This window comes from Balaenoptera borealis (assembly GCF_965194805.1).
Source record: "Balaenoptera borealis genome assembly, chromosome: 9".
NCBI lineage: Eukaryota > Metazoa > Chordata > Mammalia > Artiodactyla > Balaenopteridae > Balaenoptera > Balaenoptera borealis.
Window position 1 is genome coordinate 38,895,706 of NC_138873.1, and position 26,693 is coordinate 38,922,398.

At 36.5% G+C, this 26,693-nt stretch overlaps 1 protein-coding gene across 9 annotated transcripts in view; it reads left to right on the plus strand.

Annotated features, from left to right (window-relative positions):
• Positions 1–23,138, plus strand: part of TRDN (triadin) — a 370,366-nt gene extending 347,228 nt beyond the window's left edge. For 5 of the 9 annotated variants that reach the window (XM_082406161.1, XM_082406160.1, XM_082406156.1 and 2 more), the window contains 6 exons: positions 102–137; positions 875–919; positions 3,428–3,451; positions 15,536–15,577; positions 17,361–17,399; positions 20,193–23,138. In XM_082406161.1, coding sequence (XP_082262287.1) covers positions 102–137; positions 875–919; positions 3,428–3,451; positions 15,536–15,577; positions 17,361–17,399; positions 20,193–20,332 — 326 coding nt within the window. In that variant the 3' untranslated portion in view covers positions 20,333–23,138. The remainder of the gene's footprint in view (positions 1–101; positions 138–874; positions 920–3,427; positions 3,452–15,535; positions 15,578–17,360; positions 17,400–20,192) is intronic. The other 4 variants (XM_082406155.1, XM_082406152.1, XM_082406157.1 and 1 more) reach the window with 4 other exon arrangements.
• Positions 23,139–26,693: the final 3,555 nt, after the last annotated feature.

The following is a 26,693-nucleotide window of genomic DNA, read 5'->3' on the forward strand; positions in this document are numbered from 1 at the left end:
CCTGAATTGTAAATATTGACTACAAAATATGTAATTCCAAACCTTAGGAAGACCTATGAATAAATATGTATATGACTCTAATTACCATTTTATCTCTATAGAAAAAGCAGAAATGAAACATCTTAAAGAAGAAAAAGGTAATTTTTAAAAAATTGAAAGGCCCTGAAGTCAAAATATTTTGAGTCAAAATTGATTTCAATTTTAAATAAAACTTTTGTTTATGTATGTGATGAGTGCTGGTCTGATTAAAAAAAGAAATGTGGTCAATAATCGTGGCTATGTGGTAATGGCAGTGTCAGAGGAGCAATGGATGGCAGGCCACTCCTTCAGTATGCAGTCATGTGTTGGGTCTTTGGTGAGCAACTAGTTAGAGGCTGCATTGTAAGTTGCTTTTTTTCTTAACATTAGGTTTATTTATTTAGTAAACTACATAATATAATATGATAATCACTGATTTCCATGTAGTTATCTAAAAAACTTGCAAAGGCCTTAATCATCAGAGAAATACTCTATCGAGTCATGAGGAAAGCATTCTTAGCCATACCAGAAAGATTGTATATAACAAAAGAAGACACTTTTTTTCTGGTTTATACCTAAATTCAGTTAATCATAATGACCCATTGTCCATGGGCTCTAATTCATTTCAGTACCCTGAAATCACTGATTATGTTATATCTTTGTTTATGCAAACAAAACAATCATTTATTTTTATTAGATGTTAGTAGAAGAGAAATGTTTTTTAAAGCCCCAAGAAAATATTTACAACATTTAAATTATTCTCACGTTGCTAAAGCTTAGAGATGAAGTGAACCAAAATTTTATGAAAATTTTCTTTAAAAATTCATATTTTAATTTACATTTTCTTTATATACAGTGCCAACTAGAAAAGAAGGTCTTCAGTTATACAATGTGACAAAAGGTAATCTTGAACTTTGTAAAGATTCAAATGCTATGTTGATGTGGAGGTGCCTGAATTACGTTGGTGCTTAATATTAACACTAAATTTTTTTAAAGCAAGGAAGTCTAGCAGATATACACTACTGCTAACAGCAGACGAAGTGGACAGGCAGGAAATCTCGCAGAAAGCTTACATTTCAGTGGAAAACTAGGAAATGTGGAGACATAGAAACTATTAACAACCTAAACCTTCACAAGATATTTGAGTACATACCAGAAGAAAAATTTCTTTTATTGCAAAAGACTTTCGCAGCATGACTACAGTCAAGAATGAGAGAGTAGTAAAAAGAGGAAGCCGAGATGCTGAGATTCATTTTATCTATGACTACATAAAATGTAGCTAATATCATGTATATATTTTTATTATTTATATACTGGTCCTTGAAATTAATTCAGTGTAGACGCAAAGTGGGTAGTAGAAGGCAGATGCCAGCATGCACATGGCAGGTAGATGTTCTTTACCTAAAATGAGAATGACCTATTTTGGTGATATTATCATAAAACTATAAGAGTACAGCTGAATTATGTAGTCTGGGTCATAACATTTTAGGTGAACCTAATTAATCCAAAATGTAACAAAACGTAAATGCTTTAAATTTTAAAGTGCTAAGTAAACATGCCATAACTGAGCAAGAATTTTCATTCATAGTAAATACATAGATCTCTAGTGTGTGTGTACCGGGGGTGGGGGGGCAGGGGTTGGGGAGGAATCTTGTTTTTCACTGGTTCCCTGTTGTTTCTTACTGTAGTATGTATACTTGAAATGGCAGGGCATATCTAGACACAATTATCAGTAATATTAAGGGGTAACATTTAGAATAAGAGAAATATCAAATTTGTACAAAGATACAGGAACACAATTTTTATATTGGAACTTTCTGCAAAAGCTTGATATCTTTTAAGATATTTAGCCAGAAGAATGAAAAGAAATGGATTATTTCGAAAACCTGTAGCTATATCCTTTCCTATTATCAGCTCAATTTCCTCCTTAGTACAGGACCAATTATCATTCCCAGTTTAAAGCTGAGTTAATGCTAGATGAAGGGAAGTCTAACATCTCAGTGTTTACATAATAGAGACAGGAATTGCCTCCAAGTGGATGTGACGTCAAAGACTTAAGCCCATTCAATTACATTTCACTATCCTACCACACTGTGGCAAATATAAGGGAAAGCTTTCTACCAATCAGAGCAGCCCAAAGATAAAACGTACCCCACTTTGTCCCCAAGGAAGTGGTCTATTAGTGCTAAGACTAGAGGGCTGCACAAGGGATTCTAGGGATTTGGACATTGGATGGATACTCCTTTCTTATTCTATTCTGTGAGTCCATTATTTCTAAGATCTTCATATTATGAACACACAGAAGGGAAAAATTGTTACATGTAAAAGCATAAGTCCAACCTAGAGCTAGTTGAGAATACAGGCACATTCTTATTCATTCCTTCACTGAACGAATGGTTCATTGCATCTCAATAAATGTTTATTTTATTCCTTTCTGAGTTCCTGTCTCTTTAGCCAATGCTAGTATTTTTAAAGGAAAAATTATAACATTAGCTTTACTAAAGTATTTTTTTGAATTATTTTGTTTGTTTTGCAATTTTATACATGTGCTGCTGTAATATCACCGAAAGCATAAGTATCCCCCCCACAAAAAAAAAACCTTTCTGTTGGCATTAACCTAACTTTTCTAAATTTGTAATTCTTAGGTTTATATCAGAAACTCTACAAGTCTCAAAGTAAAACATGTTATGCAGATTCCTTAAAAATTATATTTTCAAACCTAGCCCTTTAAATGAGACTAATGTTAATGGAATATAGATGTTACCAATCCTCTTTGTTTCAGAAAGTTAGAATGTGTGCTATAGTATTGGGGACAATCATTCCACTTTATATCTTTGTCCTACATTCATACAGTTTAATGGAAAAACATATCTGAAGAATTATAATCCCTCATTGAAACTAATAAATAAATGATTATGAAAAATTAAGCTGATTTTGCATGTTGCTTTTTAAGATTTATATTTTATAGTTTAATAAGGTAGTTATTTGTCTTTATTCATCCGTGAAAGGAAAATAATTCTCAATAATATATTTTATGGAATTTGGAAACTGTAAAGCAAATATTTAGATTTAATTACATTATACAAAGCAATTTCACTGGAGTTAGGTATAATTATAGTTAAACCAAAGCAATTTAACAAAGATCCTGCTGATTTTAATGAGTGTTTAAAAAGCATAAATATGTTGTGAAACCTGCAATGATTAATAGCTTTTTTGATGTCTCACATAAAAGCAATTAAGTTATTCAAAGATCCATGTTATCAGGCAATAGAGAGCTACATTTCTTCACCAACTCCTGAACAATAAGGAAGAAAGTCAAAAGATATTAGATACATTTATATAGCCTATTGATGTATAATTTCTTTGCCTTTTACCTGAGTTAAGCAAGACTTTTTTTCTTTATTTTTAGCAGAAAAACCTGCAAGAGTATCAAGTAAGTACTGCTTGTATTGATGATAAATTCTCTTTGGCACACAGTATGAATTTCAAGCTGAAATTCATGAAATATTTATTTTTTAATGTGTTCAGAGATTGAGTCATTTCATACTAAACCCTCTGACAGGAATTTGATAACTTTTCATCTTATTTATGTTGAAAGTAAAAAAACTAAACTACGTTATTTGAAATAATAACTTGTAGCAGAAATACATGTTCTTGAACCTGAAGATTAAAGTGACTTGCATTCAATACATCAGTCTTTTCAGTGATTGAGGTAGAATGGAATAAATAATCCTGCTTCTGCCTTAAACCCTCAATCACTAAAAATTTGCTACAGAGAACATATGGTTGAGCAATAATGTTTCCTTTGCTGTTGTTTTCTAATGCTCATTAACTTAATTATAATTATATATCTGAGGAGAATACATAGTAAGGAATGGATCTAATCTTGTATATAACATAAAGAGACCAAACTCTCAGAAAATACTCTCTGAAATGCCACAATCCGGGTATGGATAGCTCAAATTATACAGGATACAACTATAAATTTCCCTATAAATTCTAAAATTCTGGGAAATAGCAAATTTCCTTCCCATGTTTCTGGATTTAAGAAGACAAATCATTTTAAATCAGTGCTATATAATGTAACGTCATGTGAGCCACATGTATAGTTTTAAATTTTCAAGTAGACACATTTAAAGGGTAAAAAGAAACAGGCGAAAACAATTTTAATAATTTTATTTAACTCTATATACAAACATTATTTCAATGTGTAATCAATATAGAAGTATATTGATAATTTACATAAGTTTTATTGAGCCTTTGAAATTGTGTGTGTATTTTACACTTAAGTCACATTTCAATTTGTACTAGTCACATTTCAATTCCCTATAGGCCAGGTGGTCAGTGGCTACTGCATTGGGCAGAGATCTCAGTGTTTCTTGAGTGCTTCTGCTGTGTTCAACATTTAGTGAGTACTGAGGACAATACAAGACAATTGGTAAAGGTGGTACTTGCCATATATCTCCTTCAAAGTTCTTTGACTGCAAGTAATAGAGCCCCACATAGACTTGCTTCAGGCATTTAAAAAAAGGAAAATAATTATAAGGGTACAGAATTGTCTCACAGATTCAAGGGCAAATCTTATATTTCATGCTCAGGAAAGCCCTCTGAAACTATCCCACTCCATACCCTTCCCCTACAGCCAAAGGTAGTCAGGACAGACTTCATATAGGAGGTAACTCCAGGATTTGTATTTAAAAATGGTTAGGATTGGATAATTGGAAAAAGAGGGCGTAAAGAAACTCACTTCTCCTGTGTGTTTCTCCATTACTCTCACGCTACTACCATACTCCTAACACTTCTGACACCACGCAAGTAGGATTGTTTTCACACCAAGTGATTCTCTGTGACACCAGCCAGATGTCCTACAATTCAATTCATTTCTGATACTAACTGGAGTTAGCATATCATAGGTTAAGGACTCAGTCCCATGAGACTACTCCTCAAATTCAGATGCCAGTCAAAAATAGTAGGTCCCCTGGTTATCCACAACTTCTGTCCTACTTGGCTACAAATTAGACTCTCCCATGACATCCCTCCCTTGTATTAAATTATTTGGTAGAACAGATCACAGAACTCAGGGGAACGCTTACTTAGGTTTACCAGTTTATTATATAATAAAAGATATGATAAAGGATACAAATGAACAGCCTGATGAAGAGATACACAGGATGAGACCTGGAAGGGTCCGAGCACAGGAGCTTCAGTCCCTATGGAGTTGGGGTGCACCATCCTTCTGGCATGCAGATGTCTTCAGCAACTCAGAAGATTCTTGAACCTCGTACTTCTAGGACTTTTATGGAGGCTTCATCACATAGGCATGATGGATCCTTAACTCAATCTCTAGCACTCTCCCCTTCCTGGAGGGTGGGGTGTGGGGCTGAAAGTGCCACATTTCTAATCTGGCTTGGTCTTTCTGATGACAAACCCCTATCTAGAGGCCCACCAAGCATTGCCAAATTAGAACAAAAGACTCTCCTGTCACCCAGGAAATTCCAAGGGATTTATGAGCTTCATACCAGGAACTAGGAGCAAAGACTAATATATATATTTTTCTATTATTTCACAGTGGGCAAACAAGCATTGTGTATAGAGACAATCAAAGGAAGAGTTGGCTGGAGTTGAGGGCTTGTGTTTTTAAAAAATTTTTCTTGAAATATAGTTGATTAACAATGTTGTGTTAGTTTCAGGTGTACAGTAAAGTGATTCGCTTTAACATATATATATACTTTTTTTTTACATTCTCTTCCATTATACATTATTTCAAAATATTGAGTAGAGTTCCCTGTGCTATACAGTAGTTCCTTGTTGGTTATCTATTTTATATATAGTAGTGTGTATATTTTAATCCCAAACTCCTAATTTATTCCTCCTCTCTCTTTCCCCTTTGATAACCATAAGTTTGTTTTCTATGTCTGTGAGTCTATTTCTGTTTTGTAAATAAGTTAATTTGTATCCTTTTTTTAGATTCCACATATAAGCAATATCATATGATATTTGTCTTTCTCTGTCTGGCTTACTTTACTTAGTATGATAATCTCTAGGTTCATCCATGTTGCTGCAGATGGCATTATTTCATTCTTTTTTATGGTTGAGTAATATTCCATTGTATATATATACCACATCTTCTTTATCCATTTATCTGTCGATGGACCCTTAGGTTTTTTCATGTCTTGCCTATTATAAATAGTGCTGCTATGAACATTGGAGTGCATGTGTCTTTTTGAATTATGTTTTTCTCCGGATATATGACAAAGAGTGGGATTGCAGGATCATAGAGTAGCTCTATTTTTAGTTTTTTAAGGAACCTCCATACTGTTCTCCATAGTGGCTGTATCAATTTACATTCCCACCAACAGTGTAGGAGGGTTCCCTTTTCTCCACACCCTTTCCATCATTTATTATTTGTAGACTTTTTGATGATGGCCATTCTGACCTTTGTGAGGTAGTTTTGATTTGCATTTCTCTAATGATTAATGATGTTGAGCATTCTTTCATGTGTTTGTTGGCAAACTGTATATCTTCTTTGGAGAAATGCCTATTTAGGTGTTCTGCCCATTTTTGGATTGGATTGTTTGTTTTATTGATATTGAGCTGCATGAGCTGCTTATAAATTTTGGAGATTAATCCTTTGTCAGTTGCTTCATTTGCAAATATTTTCTCCCATTCTGAGGGTTGTCTTTTCATCTTGTTTATGGTTTCCTTTGCTGTGCAAAAGCTTTTAAGTTTCATTAGGTCCCATTTGTTTATTTTGGTTTTTATTTCCATTTCTCTAGTGGGTGGGTCAAAAAGGATCTTGCTGTGATTTATGTCATAGAGTGTTCTGCCTATGTTTTCCTCTAAGAGTTTTAGAGTGTCTGGCCTTACATTTAGGTCTTTAATCCATTGTGAGTTTATTTTTGTGTATGGTGTTAGGGAGTGTTCTAATTTCATTCTTTTACATGTAGCTGTCCAGTTTTCCCAGCACCACTTATTGAAGAGTCTGTCTTTTCTCCACTGTATATGCTTGCCTCCTTTATCAAAGATGAGGTGACCATATGTGCGTGGGTTTATCTCTGGGCTTTCTATCCTGTTCCATTGATCTATATTTCTGTTTTTGTGCCAGTACCATGCTCTCTTGATTACTGTAGGTTTGTAGTATACTCTGAAGTCAGGGAGCCTGATTCCTCCAGCTCTGTTTTTCTTCCTCAAGATTGCTTTGGCTATTCGGGGTCTTTTGTGTCTCCATACAAATTGTGAATTTTTTTGTTCTAGTTCTGTGAAAAATGCCAGTGGTAGTTTGATAAAGATTGCATTGAATCTGTAGATTGCTTTGGGTAGTAGAGTCATTTTCACAATGTTGATTCTACCAATCCAAGAACATGGTATATCTCTCCATCTATTTGTATCATCTTTAATTTCTTTCATCAGTGTCTTATAATTTTCTGCATACAGGTCTTTTGTCTCCTTAGGTAGGTTTATTCCTAGATATTTTATTCTTTTTGTTGCAATGGTAAATGGGAGTGTTTTCTTAATCTCACTTTCAGATTTTTCATCATTATTGTATAGGAATGCCAGAGATTTCTGTGCATTAATTTTGTATCCTGCTACTTTACCAAATTCATTGATTAGCTCTAGTAGTTTTCTGGTAGCATCTTTAGGATTCGCTATGTAAAGTATCATGTCATCTGCAGTGACAGCTTTACTTCTTCTTTTCCGATTTGGATTCCTTTTATTTCTTTTTCTTCTCTGATGGCTGTGGCTAAAACTTCCAAAACTTTGTTGAATAATAGTGGTGAGAGTGGGCAACCTTGTCTTGTTCCTGATGTTAGTGGAAAAGGTTTCAGTTTTTCACCATTGAGGACAATGTTGGCTGTGGGTTTGTCCTATATGGCCTTTATTATGTTGAGGAAAGTTCCCTCTGTGCCTACTTTCTGGAGGGTTTTTATCATAAATGAGTGTTGAAGTTTGTCGAAAGCTTTCTCTGCAGCTATTGAGATGATCATATGGTTTTTCTCCTTCAATTTGTTAATATGGTGTATCACATTGATTGATTTGCATATATTGAAGAATCCTTGCATTCCTGGGATAAACCCCACTTGATCATGGTGTATGATCCTTTTAATGTGCTGTTGGATTCTGTTTGCTAGTATTTTGTTGAGGATTTTTGCATCTATGTTCATCAGTGATATTGGCCTGTAGTTTTCTTTCTTTGTGACATCTTTGTCTGGTTTTGGTATCAGGATGATGGTGGCCTTGTAGAATGAGTTTGGGAGTATTCCTACCTCTGCTATATTTTGGAAGAGTTTGAGAAGGATAGGTGTTAGCTCTTCTCTAAATGTTTGCTAGAATTCGCCTGTGAAGCCATCTGGTCCTGGGCTTTTGTTTGTTGGAAGATTTTAAATCACAGTTTCAATTTCAGTGCTTGTGATTGGTCTGTTCATATTTTCTATTTCTTCCTGGTTCAGTCTTGGAAGGTTGTGCATTTCTAAGAATTTGTCCATTTCTTCCAGGTTGTCCTTTTTATTAGCATAGAGTTGCTTGTAGTAATCTCTCAAGATCCTTTGTATTTCTGCAGTGTCAGTTGTTACTTCTCCTTTTTCATTTCTAATTCTATTGATTTGACTCTTCTCCCTTTTTTTCATGATGAGTCTGGCTAATGGTTTATCAATTTTGTTTATCTTCTCAAAGAACCAGCTTTTAGTTTTATTGATCTTTGCTATAGTTTCCTTCATTTCTTTTTAATTTATTTCTGATCTGATCTTTATGATTTTTTTCCTTCTGCTAACTTCAGGGTTTTTTTGTTCTTCTTTCTCTAATTGCTTTAGGTGTGAGGTTAGGTTGTTTATTTGAGATGTTTCTTGTTTCTCGAGGTAGGATTGTATTACTATAAACTTCCCTCTTAGAACTGCTTTTGCTGCATCCCATAGGTTTTGGGTTGTCGTGTTTTCATTGTCATTTGTCTCTAGGTATTTTTTTATTTCCCCTTTGATTTCTTCAGTGATCTCTTGGTTATTTAGTCGTGTATTGTTTAGCCTCTGTGTGTTTGTGATTTTTACAGATTTTTTCTTGTAATTGATATGTAGTCTCATAGCATTGTGGTCAGAAAAGATACTTGATATGATTTCAATTTTCTTAAATTTACCAAGGCTCGATTTGTGACCCAAGATATGATCTATCCTGGAGAATGTTTCATGAACACTTGAGAAGAAAGTGTATTCTGTTGTTTTTGGGTGGAATGTCCTATAAATATCAATTAAGTCCATCTTGTTTAATGTGTCATTTAAAGCTTGTCTTTCCTTATTTATTTTCATTTTGGATGATCTGTCCATTGGTGAAAGTGAGGTGTTAAACTCCCCTACTATGATTCTGTTACTGTCGATTTCCCCTTTTATGGCTGTTAGCATTTGCCTTATGTATTGAGGTGCTCCTATGTGAGGTGCATAAATATTTACAATTGTTAAATCTTCTTCTTAGATTGATCCCTTGATCATTATATAGTGTCCCTCTTTGTCTCTTGTAATAGTCTGTTTTTTAGTCTATTTTGTCTGATATGAGAATTGCTACTCCAGCTTTCTTTTGATTTCCATTTGCATGGAATATCTTTTTCCATCCCCTCACTTTCAGTCTGTATGTGTCCCTAGGTCTGAAGTGGGTGTCTTGTAGACAGCATATATACAGGTCTTGTTTTTGTATCCATTCAGCCAGTCTATGTCTTTTGCTTGGAGCATTTAATCCATTTACATTTAAGGTAGTTATCAATATGTATGTTCCTATTACCATTTTCTTAATTGTTTTGGGTTTGTTATTGTAGGCCTTTTCCTTCTCTTGTGTTTCCTGCCTAGATAAGTTCCTTTAGCATTTGTTGTAAACCTGGTTTGGTGGTGCTGAATTCTCTTAGCTTTTGCTTGTCTGTAAAGGTTTTAATTTCTCCATCAAATCTGAATGATATCCTTGCTGGGTAGAGTAATCTTGGTTGTAGGTTTTTCTCCTTCATCACTTTAAATATGTCCTGCCACTCCCTTCTGGCTTGCAGGGTTTCTGCTGAAAGATCAGCTGTTAACCTTATGAGGATTCCCTTGTGTGTTATTTGTTGTTTTTCCCTTGCTGCTTTTAATATTTTTTCTTTGTATTTAATTTTTGATAGTTTGATTAATATGTGTCTTGGCGTGTTTCTCCCTGAATTTTTCCTGTGTGGGACTCTCTGCGTTTCCTGGACTTGACTGACTCTTTCCTTTCCCATATTAGGGAAGTTTTCAACTATAATCTCTTCAAATATTTTCTCAGTCCCTTTCTTTTACTCTTCTTCTTCTGGGACCCCTATATTTCAAATATTGGTGCATTTAATGTTGTCCCAGAGGTCTCTGAGACTGTCCTCAATTCTTTTCATTCTTTTTTCTTTATTCTGCTCTGCAGTAGTTATTTCCACTATTTTATCTTCCAGGTCACTTATCCGTTCTTCTGTGTCAGTTATTCTGCTATTGATTCTTTCTAGAGAATTTTTAATTTTATTTATTGTGTTGTTCATCATTGTTTGTTTGCTCTTTAGTTCTTCTAGATCCTTGTTAAAAGTTTCTTGTATTTTCTCCATTCTTTTTCCAAGATTTTGTATCATCTTTACTATCATTACTCTGAATTCTTTTTCAGGTAGACTGCTTATTTCCTCTTCATTTGTTTGGTCTGGTGGGGTTTTACGTTGCTCCTTCATCTGCTGTGTGTTTCTCTGTCTTCTCATTTTGCGTAACTTACTGTGTTTGAGGTTTCCTTTTCACAGGCTGCAGGTTTGTAGTTCCCATTGTTTTTGGTATCTGCCCCCAGTGGCTAAGGTTGGTTCAGTGGGTTGTGTAGGCTTCCTGGTGGAGGGGACTAGTGCCTGTGTTCTGGTGGATAAGGATGGATCTTGTCTTTCTTGTGGGCAGGACCACATCAGGTGGTGTGTTTTGGGGTGTTTGTGACCTTATTATGATTTTAGGCAACCTCTCTGCTAATGAGTGGCGTTGTGTTCCTGTCTTGCTAGTTGTTTGGCATAGCGTGTCCAGCACTGGAGCTTGCTGGTCATTGAGTGGAGCTGGGTCTTAGTGTTGAGATGGAGATCTCTGGGAGAGCTTTCACTGTTTGATATTACATGGAGCTGGGAGGTGTCTGGTGGACCAATGTCCTGAACTCGGCTGTTCCACCTCAGAGGCACAGGCCTGACACCTGGCTGGAGCTCCAAGACCCTGTTAGCCCCATAGCTCAGAAAAAAGGGAGGAAAAAAGAAAGAAAGAAAGAAAGAAAAATAAATAATAAAGTTATTTTTTAAGAATGTTAAAAATAAAAATTTAAAAAGAATAAATAAAAAAGAAAGAAAGAAGAGAGCTACCAAACCAAAAAATAAATCCACCAATGATAACATGTGCTAAAAGCTATACTAAAGAAAAATCAAAAACAAAAACGAACAGACAGACAGACAGAACCCTAGGACAAATGGTAAAACAAAGCTATACAGACAGACTCACACAAAGAAGCACACACATGTGTCTACAGTTGCTCCCAAATTCCACCGCCTCAATTTTGGGATGATTCGTTGTCTATTCAGGTATTCCAGAGATGCAGGGTACATCAATTTGATTGTGGAGATTTAATCCGCTGCTCCTGAGGTTGCTGGGAGAGATTTCCCTTTCTCTTCTTTGTTCACACAGCTCCTGGGGTTCAGCTTTGGATTTGGCCCTGCCTCTGCATGTAGGTCTCCTGAGGGCATATGTTCTTCACTCAGACAGGACGGGGTTAAAGGAGCAGCTGATTCGGGGGCTCTGGCTCACTCAGGCTGGGGGGAGGGAGGGGTACGGAATACGCGGCGAGTCTTCGGCGGCAGAGGCCAGCGTGACGTTGCACCAGCCTGAGGCACGCCGTGCGTTCTCCCGGGGAAGTTGTCCCTGGATCACGGGAGCCTGGCAGTGGCGGGCTGCACAGGCTCCCGGGAGGGGCGGTGTGGAGAGTGATCTGTGCTCACACACAGGCTTCTTGGTGGCAGCAGCAGCCTTAGCGTCTCATGCCCGCCTCTGGGGTCCGCGCTGATAACCGCGGCTCGCGCCCGTCTCTGGAGCTCATTCAGGCGGTGCTCTGAATCCCCTATCCTCGCGCACCCCGAAACAATGGTCTCTTGCCTCTTCGGCAGCTCCAGACTTTTTCCCAGACTCCTTCCCGGCTAGCTGTGGCGCACTAGCCCCCTTCAGGCTGTGTTCACGTAGCCAACCCCAGTCCTCTCCCTGGGATCTGACCTCTGAAGCCCGAGCCTCAGCTCCCAGCCCCCGCCCGCCCCGGCAGGTGAGCAGACAAGCCTCTTGGGCTGGTGAGTGCTGCTTGGCACTGATCCTCTGTGCAGGAATCTCTCCGCTTTGCCCTCCGCACCCCTGTTGCTGTGCTCTCCTCCGTGGCTCCGGAGCTCCCCCCTCTGCCACCCGCAGTCTCTGCCCGCGAAGGGGCTTCCTAGTGTGTGGAAACCTTTCCTCCTTCACAGCTCCCTCCCAGTGGTGCAGGTCCCGTCCCTATTCTTTTGTCTCTGTTTTTTCTTTTTTCTTTTGCCCTACCCAGGTACGTGGGGAGTTTCTTGTCTTTTGGGAGGTCTGAGGTCTTCTGCCAGCGTTCAGTAGGTGTTCTGTAGGAGTTGTTCCACATGTAGATGTATTTCTGATGTATTTGTGGGGAGGAAGGTGATCTCCATGTCTTACTCCACAGCCATCTTGAAGGTCTCCCCAAACTAATAGCTCTTAAAAACCCTTGTGTCTATAGCTCCAATTCAGTGAGTATAAAGAGTTTTACAAATGCCAGCCCGTAACATCAACATGTTCAAAAGATCAAAATCGTAGCCGCACAGACAAGAATTCCTATTTGTTCAATGACTCTGCTACAGTGGACATATCTGCTTTAGACGGACGGTTGCATTTCCTAATATTTATGGTTCCTTTGGAATCTAAGTTTCTATGTAAGTATAGGATGGAGTCTACAATTTGAAACTCAAGATAATACATTTTTATTCTTCATTATTTGGAATATGATTGCCTGCATTACTTATAGTGGCTAGGCAAACAGAACAGATATTATACTTTCCTCTTCATTGTCATTACCATTTCCAAAGGCAACTAGGTAACTCTTCTATTCGTCCACACTTAAGGAAAACAGATTGTTGGAAGAGCAGAGGGCCACGCTTAGAGGAACATCTCTGCTCTGCACAAGTGCATGGCTCATGTGTAACTTTGACTCTGTCTGAGCATGCCAGCAGATACTTGTTGAGCAATATAATGCATAGGTTCTGGAATCAGAGAGTACTGAGTTTAGAAGGCCATTCTCAAAAGGTAGAATGGCATAGTGGTTAACAACACAGTCTCTGGAACCCAAATGCTTGAGTCTGAATCCTGATTTCCCCACTTACTAGCTCTGGGACCTTGACTTTCTATCCTTCAATTATCCCTTCTGTAAAATGGGAATAATAATAGTACCCTCCTCACTATCCCTTAGTGTATTCATCTCTTTCACTCACACATACCCAATTCTATTTAACTCTGTATAGAAAGCCTCATTTACTCTCAACTCCTTCAGTGACTCCTAGTTGCAGAAATCATGGTTTCTAGGTTGACTATTAAAATGCATTCCCAATTTCTTTCTCTGAATCCATTCTCTTATGTTCTAGTCTTATTTTTACTAAGTACATCTAAAATATTATTTCTCTCTTGAACAACTTTCATTTGCCATGACATTAAATAGAGACAACTCAGCCTGATCTATAAACACCTTGCACATGACAATCCTATCCAACCTTTCCAGATGTGGTTCTCCTACGCTCCTCAGCATTTACTGTGCTCCTAAATATCCTCTGTTCTTTGCTGTATCTAGTCTTCCTTCATAGTTTTTCTAACTACCCCTCCCCAAAAAGCAAGTCACTCAAAATTCCCCTGGCACATTTTGATACTTATTGTATAATAATGACTGTATCCATTCAGAGTCAAGTATTTTGTCCAAACCACCACTTGCCCAATCAAGGCACAAGTTACAAGAGTAAACATATTTAGTGCTTTTCCCCTTTTTTTGTATTCTGAGTGGTGACAATCTCATGAAGTATTCCTAGGTCAGTAAATTCCTGTTACTGTTAAGTTGCTTACACAGGGATTGCATCTCTACGGCAACTGCCCTAGGCTTACAGTTTACCTTGTGCCTCTGTTCTCCTTCTGGTTAGCCTGAGTGATTGACATGTGACTCTGTTCTTGCCAGATTTTATCACCTGTAGCTAGTTTACTCTGGTTCAGAATACTGATTTTGCTAGAGAGAGGAAGCTAAGGTTGTTATTCTATCCATATTTATTTCCCCAGGAGTAACAAATAGATCCAGAGAATAGGTGCCTTAGTTTTAAGTGTGCTATTACTTACAAAAGTAAAATATATATTTCTTGTACAAGGACCTTGTAACATTTTAATTTTGTAAACATCCTTCATAGAAATTAGCAGATTTTGACTATACAATTAAATATAGTTACTATTTGATTCATCTAAGAACTGATATCTTTTAAAAAATAAGTATTATTTTACTTAAAAATATCACTTAATCATTTCCTGATTTATAATTGTTGATAGGACAGTTTTAGATCACTTAATTCAGTATTTAATTGAGTTAAGCCTGCATTTAAATATTTTAAAAACTAATCAGGTTGAAACTTTAATAATTCACCATAAAAAATGCTAGCAACTTTGTTTCTTTTTCCCATTTTGTTCTTTTACATAGTAACATCTCTTCCTGAAGGTCACATTTCTTCCCTATTAGAGAAAATTTGCATACTAACCTATTTTATCCCTTTTGTATTTGTGGACAGCTGGTATGCAAAATCTGAATAAACAATACAAAAATGACCCTCTTTCCAATCATGACAAGTGCTACAAAATTGATATAAAAATTTAAAGATCATTTTATTATGTTGTATTAGAATGATCTCCGACTTAAAATTACTCCCGCATTATTCCACTATGTACCTTTTAAGTAGACTGCACAAAAGACCAAGCGATATACCTAATGCACCTGAAGAGTCATCATTTATATATTTGAGTTTTGTTAGCTTTTAATGCCTTTTCATTGCCTTTACGATTGTCAGAAGTCAGTCAGCTAATAAAATACGTGGGTGGAGATTTTCCTCTTGATCTGCCATATGTGTATGAATTTATTTACCTCAAATTCCCGAAATTCCAAAAGTGATTGTGGTTTGGGGAAGCAGTTTTAGGAGTCAGAGGAGGACAAGCATGTTTGGGAGGGTCACTGCAAGCTCTCCTTGCCCTAGCCAGACTTCGCCGGCCTGCTGACCACACTCCTGGCGCAGCATCTATTTCCTTCCCACCCTCTGCCCAAGTCAGAGAAGTTGCCTTATTTGTCAGAAAGTTCTTATTCGTAGAGGCACTTCATGCTGAGTTTATAGATTGAGACCCTCTATCTCTTCAAAATCTTTAAACACAATATTTCCTCTTTGGGAAATCTGAGAAATAGATCATGAATTGATATGTCTTTCTTTACTCTCTAGGAAAAGATTCTGAAGATGTACCAGCTTCAACGAAAGCTAAAGGTAAGATTGTTATCTTCAGTTCACTATGAGTTTTCTCTTAAGTCTGTAATATTTTTTCTGTCTGTTTTATTTAACTATTCTTTATCTGGTTTTCAGCTTTACCTAAGCAATGTTTAGAGGTAGACTTATTTGTAAACAAACAGTTTTTGTACGTTATTTGGAAAACATATATATATCTCCATATATTGAAGGCTAACTGGACACTGATTTATTTACAAGTAATTATTGAATAATTTGTTGGCCAATCTGCTTACAAGAGCAATATTTCAAAATTATCGTTTCACCAAGGATTGGGGAGATGTTATTTGACAGCAGGAAGTTCACATAAATGTTCAAATATGAGATTGATGTGTTTATTAAGAAAAATTAAGATAACTTGCCTATACTAGCAACAATAGCATAGAGGAAAGATGGAAGGAAGGAAGGAAGGAAGGAAGGAAGGCAGGAAGGGAGGGAGGAAGACAGATCTCAAACCTCAGAAAAATTTGCTACAACCAGATACATGACCTTAGGCGAGTATTTCCAGGACTAAATTTCCTCATCTGTATTGTAAGGTTTTCAACTAATTTAATTTAATGCATTTTTTTCCTGAAGGGTTTCCTGGCTTCCTAGTTTGGCTGGTTATATGATAGATATTTACTGTTCTACTTCCAGACTTGCTTGTGGACAATAAGAGTTTGCCTAAGAGGTGTTCTTGTCATCAAAATATAAGTTTTGTGGCAGTGTCTTGAATTAATTAACAGTGTGGAAAATAGCACTTTGAGAAAAGACACAAGAGAATAGTTTTCTGATTCTTATGAAATGATTTACACTCGTCTTAAAATATTTTTGAATACTAAAATTTTTAGATTTTTAAAAAAATTGAATTATTAAGAACTATAACTTTTAATATATATTTTTTTATTTCTAGACCATAGCTTCTCAAACAATTTTATACACAAATCATTTGGAAATCTTGTTAAAATGAAATAAGTTGAGGTTGGGGACCAAGAACTGTGTTTATATCAGTTTCCCAAGTGATGCTGAAACTACTGGTACATGGATCACACTTTGAGAAGGAAGTTTTTTGAACTCATTTAGAATTTGATGAAATCTAAAACCCACTTTAGATGAAACACACACACACACTCATATCTTAACATTTCAGAGTTTTACAGGAAACTCGCAAAAGTTTATCTGTGAACACCAGTTAAGAACTTCTAACCTGGGAAAGGGGGTTCAAATGGATAGTGGCAAATTATCCTTTGTTAGATATACACATGGTACTTATCACTCAAGCAAAAGAGTCCTTGAATCACATGAGAAAAGGAAAGGATACAGAATACTAGCCTGCTGCTATTCTTTCAGGACAAGGATGATCATTAAAACTTAACGTCTCTCACAAATTTAAAATTATTTTGACTAAAATATTTGTTTCATAGCCAGATTCCATCCTTACCATATTATAACTCTGAGCATCAAAGACCTCTTCTGAGAAAGGAATGGGTGTCAGCTAGCCCTCCATTAACATCAGGACCAGTTTCTATCTGAACAATTGCCTGTAACATTTCCCATTCTTTTCTTTCATTGCCACCTCTTCTATTCCTGGCTCTTACTTACTAAATTTTGTAGTTAAAGGCTGAACAGAATCTGAATAAGAACCTAGAGTGTATTCTAAGGAGGGCAAGTAGCTCCTGTTTCTTTCATACTGTGCATTTTTTAGACATTTTTCAGTTCCCTACATATCTGTATAATAGCTGTGAATGTACAAGTTATTTACTTTCATATTTTTGTTATCTACTAGAAGAAGCTGAAGATGTGCCTTCCACAAAGAAGCAAAAAAGTAAGTTTTTTAAAAAGATTAAAACTACTGAGGCATTCTGTAGATGGTATATATAAATTGAAACTTTAGACTCCCTTAAGAAGACCAGTATTAGAAGAAAAAGATTTTTAGCACAGATGTGAAGAATAACATTAAAGTAGGTCTCTTATATTTCAAAGAGAAGTTCTGCATTTTTTGCGTCAGGCAAGTGGCACATATTTGGAGGAATTACAAAGTAATGATGGAAATGGCACTTATTGCAAACCATTCTACACAGCTCTGATCCTGAGCACTCCAACAGAATCTGTGCTTAAATGTGTGCTACTGTCTACTTTATAAAAAGACAGCTGAAGTGATATGCTGAAATTTTTTACATCAAAAAGAAAAAAATGTATAAATAGGTCTCAGCAATTCAATTGCTTAGAAACTCATTCTAAGAATGAAAGTTCTTTTGGATTGTTCTCATATGTGGCAGGCTCTTAATATTCAGTCTTTGGGATCATTGATTTTAGAATGCAATCAATATTCATATGCAGTTACAAAATTCAATGTCCAAGATTCTCATTATTTCAGTACTTCTAAATTAGATATTTTTCTTCAGATGGTAAAGCAATACATCTTGAATTCACATATGCATAAAAGTCATTGCTGGACAGACTAAAGGAAGCAATTTTTAAAATAGGTATAACCTAAGTTTGCTTCACATAATGCTTTTAAAGTAAAGAATAGACATTTGTCTGAGGAAATGATGTCAATAATGTTCTCTGGGCTTTACAATGTTTCTTAGATGTATTTCTGAAGGAAATTACAAAAATGCCCTCTATAATAGAAAATGCCTCCTGTATTAATACTTGAATTATTGAACAAATATTAAGTGCCTACTATGTTCTAAGCACCGTTTAGATTCCGGGGCTTCTGCAACAGATAAGAGAGATACTCATTATAACCCTTCATATAATCAGGTTGTGTGGAATATAAAGAAATAAGCAGTTTTAATACTTTCAGATATGGTTGCAAAATCCATAAAGTCAATCTGGGCATGTGTCTGATTTATATAGCAATGCTTTCCCAATTGTTAACCTACTCATAACAAATTGTGGCTTTATCACATAACACTCAAAATCTCTTATTTCATAAATAAATATTAAAACATAATGAGATAGGTGGATTATATTAATGTCAGTTTCCTGGTTGGGATATTATAGTATTGTTTTGCAAAGATGTTAACCATTGGGGAAAACTAGGTGAAGGATACGTGGGCTCTCTCTGCATTATTTCTTACAACTGTATACGACTCTACAATGATCTCAAAATAAAAGGTTTAATTAAAAAGAAGTAAGTAAATAAAATAATTCCATTATTTTAGTAAAAAAAAGGACCAAGGTATCAATTACTTTAAGTTCATTTGGGGATTTACTGTAGCAAAACAATATTTTCTATTTTCATCTTACCATGAAGCAGTTCTATAGTTTGATATTCATGAGCCTTTTATATAAGATCTAGAATAGGCAGCTATGATGATATTTTCACTAATAACTATTTGACATCAATAAAATAAATGTCAGAACAGTGCCTACAGATCAGAAGGGTCAGCTGGAAAGTAGCCTGTTGTTGATGGACTCTTCCCCTTTTAGTACTGGTGCTGCCGTTTACTGCCATCCTTCTGTGTAACCGTCCAACCCCCAGGGGGGAGGGGGGTTGTGTTCCTGCCTCTGTCTGAGGCTAGAACAAAATAGAAAACAATTCTGGATGAGATAGAGTGGAAAGGAGAAGAACTAAACTCAAGATTTCTCCAAACTGTTTTCATCACTGAAAACCCAATGATTAAAGTCAGTTGACATCATGGATGATGAAATCAGAATAATCCCTTGTTGCTTCCCTTGGCTTCTTTCTACCCACACTTTGCTTTATTCTACTTCCTAAGCCCTTAGGCTCACGTGGATTTGGCCAGCACACCCCTCACCCCCATATCCCACATACTGCTAGCTGCAATTGTCATTCTCTTTCCTGGCCATCTGCAAGAAGTCTGTGGTTGGTTGACAGAATGCAAATGGATAGGATGGACCACACTGAAGTGTCAGTAGGGGTCCGTCATGGTGAGAAGGGGCTAAACTCACCATCTCTTAACAAAACTGCTACCTGGGAGCCTCGGCTCACTGGGCCCAGAGCTCATGCTGTATCCAATGCGCACACTGCCTCGCTGGGCTTTAACTCCTTTCCTGTGTTGTTTTCTACTCTGACAACAGAGCTGCTACCTGGAGGCACTGCCCTAAAGAGTAACTGTGCCATCTCAGGAGAGTGCTAGCCTCCAGAGTAAGGGCAAGTGGAAAACCTCAAGACTTTACGAATCACAAGGCTCTCTGTGGTGTTATTAACACACACACACACACACAAACACACACACACACACACACGAGTTGGTTACTTTGCATATTGATAAGCTCATGTTTTGAAACCTGTTACTACATAACAGTTTTTCCAAATACTGTGCACATCCTAGATTCCTATAAACTGAACACTTTGACTTTCCATGCCAGGCTTTTTTTATTATCATTTTAATAATGGCTTATTATGTGCCAGGAAGGATTTCAAGTGGTTCACATATATGAACTTATTTAATTTCCACAATATTTCTGTGAGGTCTTTTGTTGTTGTCTTGATTTTACATGTGAGGAACTTGCTGGTTGTTGCCAAGGCTATCTGACTGGAGAACCCATGTCCATACGTATTGTATTAGACTGCCTCACAGTGTTTCACCTCTGTTCCTAATCACATTCTGCTTGTTTTAATAAATCATCATCCTCTATTCTTTAGGCCCCATCAGCTTCTTCCAGTGTGTCTACTTGGATGGCTACAATGGCTATGGATTTCAGTTTCCTGTCACTCCTGCACACCGCCCTGGAGAGAGCTCTGGCCAACCAAGTTCTCCAGGAGAGAAGCAACAAAGACAATAAGACACATATACACAGCCCTTACAAGTGCTTTAAGACTTTGAAAATAGGATCTTCTGTTTGTCCAGAGTGGCACGTGCAATTGAAATCATATAGTCCGGGGAATTTCTTTGAAAATATTTTACTCTTCTGCCTGGTGTAGAAAGAAAGAGTGAGCAAAGGGATTGAATGATAAGTAGACAAGTTGGAGGGTCTGGCGCTCAAGAATCTGTCTTTTGTTTGTTGCTGGGTGTGGGTACTTATATTTTTCCATTTCCACTCACTGTAGGGTTGTTCACAAATTAAGTTAAATTTTACTTAATAATGGTCTTTTAAACATAATTGATACAATGACAAAATGAAATTTCTGGCTTCAGTTAGATATTTACTTTTAAGTGAAAACACGGACTATGCTTTAAGTTTAAAGGGTATAGGAGCTTATACAAAAGCTGCTCTTTTGCATCATGTAGGTATCTAAACTCAATTTACCCAGTAAGCTGATGTTTAATAGTTTTTTTTTAACATCTTTATTGGAGTATAATTGCTTTACAATGGTGTGTTAGTTTCTGCTTTATAACAAAGTGAATCAGCTATGCATATACATATATCCCCATATCTCCTCCCAACTTGTGTCTCCCTCCCACCCTCCCTATCCCACCCCTCTAGGTGGTCACAAAGCACTGAGCTGATCTCCCTGTGCTATGCGGCTGCTTCCCACTAGCTATCTATTTTACACTTGGTAGTGTATATATGTCCATGCCACTCTCTTACTTTGTCCCAGCTTACCCTTCCCCCTCCCCGTGTCCTCAAGTCCATTCTCTACGTCTGCGTCTTTATTCCTGTCCTGCCCCTAGGTTCTTCAGAACCATTTTTTTTTTAGATGTTTAATAGTTTGATTTGATTTCTGTCTGTCTCTATTTTAGTTGTGACTATGCTCTAAAAATGAGTAACAGTTGCACCAAAGAGTGCTTTAAGTTCCTTGTGATGCTCTTTTAGAGCTCAGAATATCTCTGACCTTTAGACATGATAAGATGGAGTAGAAATGTTTGATGAATCTTATCTCTAAGATTTGTCTTGAATTACTATTAGGACATTCACTCCAGTGGAAACACACTATCCAATTAGGCAAGTCTGGTGAATCATTTGTTTAAGTATAAGCAAATGAGATGTAGAATTGTCAGATTTCTCCAGACTGTGCCCTAGTGAAAGTGTCACCTGGGTGAAATTTTAGATCAATCACTAAATTTGGGTGACAGATACAAGAGTATTTTCATTTCATTTTAATAGGATCATTCTATGGAGTTAAACAGGTTTTATTTCTCAAAACAGAAAAGTATGAATGTCATTAGAGGTGAAGGAATACGTTTTAACCGTAAGTGCTTCATGAGATGTCTTACTTATTTTTTAGGTAATTGGTTACCAGTGTCAATGAAATGAATGACCATCTTTAACTTATTTGATGATGCATCACTGGGAATAACTACTATAGTTTTGCCATCCTTTTGTCTCCCAGTGATGTAAACACTTGTGTTTTTTACCACATTTTTCTATCAACTCTAAAAGTCATGCCAGGGAATTCCCTGGTGGTCCAGCGGTTACGACTCTGTACTTCCACTGCAGGGGGGAAGGGTTCCATCCCTGCTCGGGGAACTATGATCCCGCATGCTGTGTGGCGTGGCCAAAATAATTAAATAAATAAAAGTAGAAGTCATGCCACTGTGACCTTTATCATGTTTACAGTTGCAATTCAACTTATGACACATTAACTCAGGAAATAAATTGAGTTATTCTTTCTGGCTTTATAATTATCTTCAGCAAAGTCTGAAGTAGCCAGAGCCGACACTAGCCAAGTCATTTATTTTCAAGGGCTGCAACTAAGTTCTTTAGGTCCAAGATGTAGAACTCTGTTTTACTAGACTATCATTAGGGTAGGGCATCAGTAACATGTTAATTATTAATAATGAATTTTCAGTGACTTTTGTGAAAAGTTGATCTTGGCCACAGGCTGATGGACCTAAGTTACACCACAAAAGCCAATGGTACAATGAACCAAGATTAATGACACTCCTTATGGGGGGGTGCCTGGAAGTGTGTAACTTCCGTACTGACCAGATGGTACCATCTTGTAAAGCCTCTTCATGTAACAATGGAAACTTGTGGAAAGGACAGTGGATGAAGCTTATTGCTCAACTGCTGCCCCAGCGTGTCCAATTTAATGACTAAAGGAATAGAGAGCAAATATGACAGTTTTCTCAATTTCATAGAGAAGAATGGTTTCATTCTTTTCCTTCAGTGACTATTGAGCATTTACTCTTTCTAGGGCACTGTGTTAGGCACTGGACTATACAAGAAAAGTATCAGAGACAAATTCTTTTCCCAGTGCTATCCTGACACAATATGTGGCCTTGGGAAATTTGCTAAACATACTGCGCTTGTTTCCCTGTGTGTAAAATAGGGATTTCAGGACAAACAACCTTATACCTCACAGACATACTGTGGAGACTGACAAAATATCTTAATGTGAATATGACATAAAAAAAATTTTCTGAAATAATACTTTTGGACGTGGCACTACTTTTCCCTGTGAGTGCCTTTCTATATTATATTATTGTTTCTTTCACGCTCATTATGAAAACTGTTTGATAAAAAAATAAAATATGACAATTTCTTGTAATTAGAATTAGACAAATGATTTATGATGTTAACGATATTAATAATAATTGTTAAGGTTTATCTGCTTAAAGTTACAATGATAATAGCACATGAAAAATACTAACTAAACTCTCATCTGTTCGTACGAGTCCATCAAATAAAGTATTTCTAGCCCTTTCATGTTTGTGCTTTACATTTTAAAAGGAAAAGATAAATGGTTGGTTAAAAGTCATTGTCTTTAGTAGTTCACTCATAATTCATGTCGTATTGGTCATGAATATGTAAGTAGTTAATAACTGTTTTAGTTCTTCATTTTGTCTAATTGGTATGAGCTACCCATCCCAACTCTTTACTCTGCCCCACACTTTACCTCTTATTAATAGATGAAGGTCTATAGAAAATAAATAACTACCCAAGGTTTTAAATTTACGTTTAGTTTTCATAAAGCCTGATAATGGGGCAAGACTTTTTAGAAATAATTCCCATGAAAAGTGGTGGTATATTGTTTCCTTCTGGTACATCCCTGTCAAAACGCCTCATGGAAATATTGTGGAAACTAAAACTGTATATTGAGGGACTCATATTATTTCTTTGAGTTATTTTACTGGAAAAATCAAAGAGAATAGCCAATATTATTGCTGATTGAAAACTCAGAGACAATCTAGCCCAACTGGCAATACAGAAAACAAACCTAATCCCTATAGAAATGCATAAATTTGCCCACTCACCAACCGCGTCAAAGCCAGGCCTAGAACATTAGTCTGCTAGCTCCCAAATGCCTTTAACTTTGTCCTTAGGGTGCTGTTACAAATCTTGGCTAGTTTATCCGGCGTCTCAAAATTTATTTTTAAATTAAATCAGTGTTAGAAATGTAATCCTGTGTGCAAAGACTTGCTTTTTTCTACGTGAGAGCCTCAAAGGACCTTAAGAGTTTCATTCCTTTGCTTTAGAGATAAAGAAACTGAATCTCAAAGATGTTAGGTGACGTGCCAAAGGGATTGCTAGCTAGTAACAGAACTAGATTGAGAACCGGAATCTTCTGTTTTCTAATCCGCTGCATATAACCCACGCTGTGTGACCCCATATAAGTGTCCACCATCATCAGCTTCCTATGTAATTTACACACTCATTAAGATGTGGAAACTCAGCACAATTTTCCGGGAACCGGCTTTCTGACAACACTCTTTGCCCTGCTCCTTTCAGGCCAATACTGCTGCTACCCGGTACCTGTTCCCCTTCAATAATCATATATGTTCATAAAACATCTAGAAATTCCTGTGGATGCTTCCCTTTGTGTGTAAAAATAGTTTTATTTTTCCACACAATTTAACTGTAAAAAAGTCAAAAGTCATTGAAAGACCCCAAATAAAAAGAAAACAACTCTCTTTAAATTAATCTCAATGCATCCAAAGATGCAGGTTAACAAAATAAGTAAGAAAAACAGATGCTAACAAAAACACATTTAGACTCTAAAGGAAAGCTCAAAATAAATGATGAATTAGTGCATATTAATAATTAAGAGTCATACAAATTTCAGAAGAAGTGCACGTTAATAAAGTGGTAATAGCAAAAAAATTATTGGTTTCTCATACAGCCATGTTCAGTTCCAGGCCATGTGCCCTCTTCAAGATCATCAATTTCTGAGTCAATTCTCCATGTTGAAATTTTAGCAAGAACTAACTGCTTGCATCAGGTCATTAGGGTATTTTACTTTTTTCCCCCACTACATCCAAAGCTCTCTTAAATAAGTTAATAAGAGGTTGGGATCCCTCTGAGCAGGAGGGATCCCTCAGGATCTCTCTGAGTAGAGTTTCCAGGTCAGATATGTTTTCAGAACAAGTCTGCTGTGGTAGAGAGCCCTGTGGCCTAAGGGTCCTCAAAGTTGAGGTCAGATTCTAATTCTAGAGTAACTCTGGTCATTCATCTCCTCTGTTCCTCAGTTCTTCATCTCAAAATAAAAACAAATGTTCCTGCCACACAAGGTCATTCATCTTTGGTGAGGAAAGTTACAGGAAAGTACCTTGGAAAGTAATATTGTTAAGACCTTTCAAACTCCCTTCTGGTTTTGTTATTAAATGGTCCAGCTATGCTCTGAACTGGAGACCTAGCATTGCTAAGTGTCATGAGCTAAAGCATCAAATGAAAGCCAGACCGGCATGAGACAAACACAAACATGGGAACATCACCACTGGCAAAAGAAATTTTGCTTTAAAAAAATTCACTGTTTTGTGTTCTTTTCATGGAGCTGCTATAAATCAGTGACAGCAGAATATCCTTCAAACCACTGAATCGGAACCCACGGAGCTTGTAAGATATCTGTGAAAAGGTAGTGCTCCGAATGTAAAGCTGAGACAGAACACCAATTGACTCATGTGCCCTAGACACTGCCACAGAATTGAACATTTGTTAGAAGGTCTGAAGGTGTTTCAGCAATGTAAGTTAGTGAAGGCAGTGTCAAAATAAATACTACTGCATCTTAAAACAATTAACATATGTCTTGGCTTAGAGAAGAACTCTCTCTCTCTCCCTCTCATATTCAGAATTCAATGGCAAATCATTTGTATATTTGTATATATTTGATGCCATCATGGACAGAATTGGGATGATCTGAAAGGAAAGTACATTCTTTAAAAAGGAGGCACTATTTTATAGAAAAGACAAGACAGCTCTGAATTCCAGCAATTTTGAGGGACAAAGGTAGCAAACAATTCAATTTTTTCATCTTTGGAACATCTACGCGTGAAAAAATATTTTTAAAATTGGGAATGCATTAATGTTGCTCAAAGTCAAAATGGTATTAAAGGTATACATCGAAAGTATCATCTCACCCCATCCTTGTTGCTTCAGTTTCCCATCCACTCCTTTACTTCCCACAGCTAATCACATTGACAGAGTCTTGTGTATTCATCCTATGAAAATACAAATGTAAACTAATATGTGTTCTCATTTTGATACTTCTCTTACACAAACAGTACATAACATAAACATTGTTCTGTACCTTCCTTTCTTCATCTAATGTATCTTCAATAATTTGTTTATGTCAGTATATACAGAGCTTCCTTATTAATGTAGACAGATATAGATAGATAGATGTATTTTATGCACACATCTTGAGTGGAGAGCTGGAGGCATCTATGAAACCACCACTCAGGTCAAGATATAGAACCTTAACAGTGCTGCAGAAGCCTCATTCATATCTCATCCAGTTAATATCCCCTGGATAACCACCATTCTGACTTTATCATCAAAGAAATGTCTTGACTGTTTTGACCTTCATATAAATGAAATTATAAATTATGCATCTTTATATCCAGTTTCTATTCTATGTAATTATCATTACACAGGTTAGACTCGTTCATATTGTTATTGTTTACATTCTAAAGAAGCAGTTTATTCATTTTCATTGTTTTATAGTATTCATGTATGAATATACCAAAGAATTTATTTATACATTCTATTGTGGGTGGGTATTTGGACATCTCCAGTTTTTGTCCAGTGTAATAGCACTGCTATAAATATTCTTGTTAGTTTCTTACATTGCATACATATGTACATGGATGGGGGGAGGGGTTATAGCTCAGAGGTGAATTGTTGAATTATAGAGTATGAGAATGTTCATTTTTAGTAGATAATTCCAAACAGTTTTCTAACTGGTTGTAACAGTTTGCACTCCAACAACAGAGTACGAAATTTCCAGCTGCCTCAATCCTTGCTTATACTTGCTATTGTCATT